At 33.9% G+C, this 4,307-nt stretch overlaps 2 protein-coding genes across 2 annotated transcripts in view; both read right to left on the bottom strand.

The window, feature by feature from the left end:
* Positions 1-1,700: 1,700 nt before the first annotated feature.
* Positions 1,701-3,969, bottom strand: LOC117113354. Its single transcript, XM_033256664.1, has 4 exons — positions 3,862-3,969; positions 3,278-3,497; positions 2,485-2,946; positions 1,701-2,224 (listed from the first exon to the last, which is right to left on the bottom strand). Exons 1-4 carry the CDS (start codon positions 3,865-3,867, stop codon positions 1,701-1,703), a joined length of 1,212 nt encoding a protein of 403 aa, XP_033112555.1. The 5' UTR covers positions 3,868-3,969.
* Positions 3,970-4,184: 215 nt separating this feature from the next.
* Positions 4,185-4,307, bottom strand: part of LOC117113353 — a 5,071-nt gene continuing 4,948 nt past the window's right edge. The window contains exon 8 of the mRNA XM_033256662.1: positions 4,185-4,223. Within this exon, the coding sequence (XP_033112553.1) occupies positions 4,185-4,223 (39 nt within the window). The remainder of the gene's footprint in view (positions 4,224-4,307) is intronic.

Raw genomic sequence — 4,307 nt, 5'->3', positions numbered from 1 at the left:
CATCCTGATTTATGAAATCGCTGTAAAAAATCATCGTCGGCCGGGGATAGTAGCATAGTGTTCGTCAATCAATAAAAAATTCAAAATTAGTGAGTGGTAAAATAATCGAGCTCTCCTTTTGCCCACTGCTGGATATGCCACTGAACTCACGGTACCTTTTTTCTCCTTACCCCCTCCCCCCCGCTATCATTATCCTCATTATTATTAATCATTCACATCATCATCTCCATATCAGCATTATAACCATTGAATACTACTTAAGCATTTTCTTCTCTTTTTTCTTTTTATTATTTATCGCTAAATTTCAATCTTCAAAAGGCGTAATTACAAGAATACAAGCTCAATAATACAAATCTATTTACCATTTTGATCATTTTCTTGTTGCTATGAAACTTATCATTTATTGCAATAGACCTAAATATTCTTATTACTATAATCATTATTATTGCTACTATTATTATATACATGTTTCTCATACCAAAGTGACAGTCATTGGTATCCATAAATTACAGCTATATATAGCCTAAATATTATGGGAGAGGAAATGAGGCTAGAGCCCCAGCCCACCCCCGCCCACAAAGGGACAGAATAAAGGCAAAGGAGGAAGTGGGGAGAGTAAAAAATCGTATCGAAAGCTCTGCATGATACCATTTCTCTATGTACTGTACTCTATAAAAGCGATCATATTTTACAGTCGACTATACCACACCACCACAACCCACACACATGGCCCTTATCAAAATTATTCACTGGATCCGGCCGGGTTAAAAAAAAAATGGAAAAACAAATCATATATTTAAAAAATATCGATTACAAAACGAAACAGCCTCTAAGTACACTGAAACAAATGAAAATAGACATAATTATCAGCAAATCTGATGTACGTATCCTGGTATTCTTATGACATATCATTTCAAAAGATTGTAAAAATAAAGTGGAAAATATAATTAAATACTGTACTGGTAACTGACCAAATACAGTAATTTTAGGAATCAATTCAAAGCGTGTCTGGGAATCCTTATCATAGCCTACTGTATGCGCAGTGACGACAAGTTTAATATACATAGTTGCCATCTAAAGTTTATTATGCCGTTATTTCTTTGTCGTGTAGTTTATAAGAAAGCTTAAGCATTTACATCGACGGAATCCCAAAGCCTACCGAACCGATCATAGAATCTGATCAGTATGTAAGAATAGGGCCGCCGGCGTTCGGCGTAACGGAAAAGCGGTCCAAATTTCAGATCAGACTCAATGTGAATGCAGCTTTAAAAGAGAGGGCGTAGATGAGAAGACGTGCAGGTGTAAGTGATCTGAATGAGTTTCTGTTTCTTGTATCTTGTATTAAAATCGCAGCCAAGGCTACATTATAGGCCTATTTACAAAAATACATATTATACAAAATATAAAACATTAACCAAACATTAGTACAAGACAGGAAAAGCTACATTAAAATTGAAAACATCAGAAATTCACGAAAAGTAAAATATTATATTATACAGTAGTACATCAATTTAAATAATTGTTTCATTATCGAATTTACAAATACACAACAAAAAAAATCCATGCATTGCACAAAATTTGATTCAGTTATGATGACGTCAGTGAGTCAGTTCCATGACGTCGGTTGAGTGTTGTACATCATAGTACAGTAATATCTAACCATACCTGCTTCGCCTTTCCATGCCTGTAGGCGTATTCGTTTAGTTTATAAATCTTAGCCCCATATATTTGTCAATGTCATTTAAAGAAGCACCAGCAGCGTGTAGCATTGCTCTCACTTTCTTCCATTCGATCTCAAATTCTTTATTTGACATTTTACTGTTGGGAGAATGTGCAAGCGTTGTGTTCCTGTAGCGATGGATGTGCACCAAGCTAGGCAATCTATCTGGATCTTTCCAAAATGAGTATGGAATGCTACAACAGTTACGGATGATCAAATACATAATTGAGATATCGAACGTGTCAATGTCAGCTGTTGGTGTGAACATTTTTGCGTTCTGCTCAGGAGTAATTTTTACATTTTTGAAGCTACCTTTTCCTTTCTCATTCATCAGATATCGTCCAACTTCTTTTTTGTCTAGTTTAGTAGCCTTGTTTTGTTTTGTCTTGCCTTGATTAGCAACCTCCAAGAAGTATTCCCTCATAGTTACAGTGCCGACATCAACGACGGCTGATAGAATAACTTGGAAATTTCTGATTTCTTCAACGTTTTCCTGCTCAAACCCTATTTTATAAGTACAAAGGAAAATCAAAATTGGTTACCCTATGTTATAGTTGGTTTCAATGGCAAGACGTTTAGTTGCAATCTTAAATATTCATTCTTTAGCAGTTTTGTATGTTATCAATCGGATAGAGCTGCCTGATGCAATATAGAAATTAATAATATCAAATTCATTTGTTCCATATTTCAAAGTACAAATTCTATGAAGTAAGTTTTACCTCTAACTGCTGTCTCTTATACACATCTAGATGTGTATAAGAGACAGTTAACTCCGATATTTCTAAAGATCGTGGCAAGTTCCTTCCACTGTTTCTCAAACTCTACATCTGTAGTCCTGTTGCTATGACTGCAGTCTAGAGTGCTTTCTTTGTACAGTTGAATGCGTCTCAAATTTGCCAGTTCGGATTTGTCCTGAACATCTAGTGGATTCTCCCAGAATTTATCGCCTTGAGGACTAAAGCAATGTTGAATTAAGGACATCAGGACGGTAATATCGAACGAGTCGATGTCCACATCGTCAATGAAGATCTTTGTTGCTTCGTATTCAAAGTCTACATCCTTTAAAGGTCCATTTTTTCTCTGCCATGACAGGAACTTTCCGACCTCATGTTTGCCTCTCAGCTTACCTTTCGTCATGAAATACTTTCGCATTTGCTCAGTTCCCATGTCAGTGGTTAATGCTTGGAGTGCGTAGGAATTTCTAATTTCTTTACTGAAGCTCAATTCTACAAAATTAATACATAGATTATAAATTTTTAAAATTACAAGACACTTTTTACAGAAATGTTTGTACTCTTTGTATTAAAGGCTGCATGTAACTGATTAAGTTTTGTATGTTGAGTAGTTGGCGAATATTAATGCAAGTTTATTAAACAATACCTACATTCGTAAACAATAAAAATAATACCGTAGTCCTTATATATATTTGTACCATTGTCAATGTTGAAATACAATCAAGTGAAATACTGAAATATTTACTATCATCAATTATTATCAATCTAATCATGCAATATATTAAAGTATTCAGGTTTATCAATAACTGATTAGTTTTAATACCTGCTTTGAAATATAACCGAATCTTAGCAGTTGACATAGAACATGTTCCACATGGAATTGAATCATACTTTAAGCAATCATCTAAATTTTGGAGGTGGCGCTGTCCCTGTCCCTGGTTTGAACTAACTGAGCAAATTGGACAAAGAATAGTGAGGGTGCAACCGACATCACCCTTAGCAGGATATAAGTCAGTAAGATGACGCTTAAGCACATGTAAGATCTGTCAAATGAATAAAATAAAACAAATGTCGTTTATTATATACAATACTATAAAATGAATGATAATAAATTGTTTATTTAAAAAATGAAGCTGTTAGTAAGGTTGTATGCCAACATTCATACCTTTATTTGTATTACAAGACAAATACATATATTATTCAAGAGAAACATAAGTACTATTTTGTGCACATTTTGTTAACATGAAAATGAGAATTTTTCATTTACAATTATAGGCAATTCCAATATCCAATCAGACGATAGACCACTTTTTCTTAACATAATAATGTAAACTATTTGGACTACCTATGCTAGCCAACCAAAAATACAATACTCAATCTAGCTACACAAAATATCTAAAGAATTACCTCCATGCAGGCGATAGGTTCTGGCTTTGATGCTGGTTTCCTTTTACCATTTTCATCTATCTCTGTTCTCCGTGTTATTTCCAACTGTTTAGAGAAAAAAACTTACTATTTAAAAGTTGTCAATAATTAAATTATATTACACTTAAAATAGGAATTGTTTACAAATAAAGTATGTTAACCCATCATTGCCAATGTAATCACTATCACCACTTTTATGACGTCATCATCATCTTCTGCTGCGCACATTAAACATCCAATAATACAACTTGCAATAGTTCTACTTGCTTTTGCGATTATCGCGCGTATTCTCTAATGGTCAATGGTTATAAGCACATGTGCGTACAGGAGGATACGCTCTGTATCTTTAGACAATTCCAATATTTTCATAGCTCATTATGCCTACACTTCAATATTAAAATCTAACACAAAATTATTCAATATATATA

This window comes from Anneissia japonica, unplaced genomic scaffold (genome assembly GCF_011630105.1).
Source record: "Anneissia japonica isolate Jap-2015-1 unplaced genomic scaffold, ASM1163010v1 scaffold287605_len22214_cov137, whole genome shotgun sequence".
In the NCBI taxonomy this organism is placed as follows: Eukaryota; Metazoa; Echinodermata; class Crinoidea; order Comatulida; family Comatulidae; genus Anneissia; species Anneissia japonica.
This window is presented reverse-complemented; position numbering and strand designations above follow the sequence as displayed.

Excerpts from the sequence above, each read along its gene's own strand:
- LOC117113354 (XM_033256664.1), bottom strand. Across the intron at positions 2,947-3,277 it reads TCGGTTATATTTCAAAGCAG|AATTGAGCTTCAGTAAAGAA; the intron begins GTATTAAAACTA and ends TTAATTTTGTAG. Across the intron at positions 2,225-2,484 it reads TAGAAATATCGGAGTTAACT|GGTTTGAGCAGGAAAACGTT; the intron begins GTCTCTTATACA and ends CTTATAAAATAG.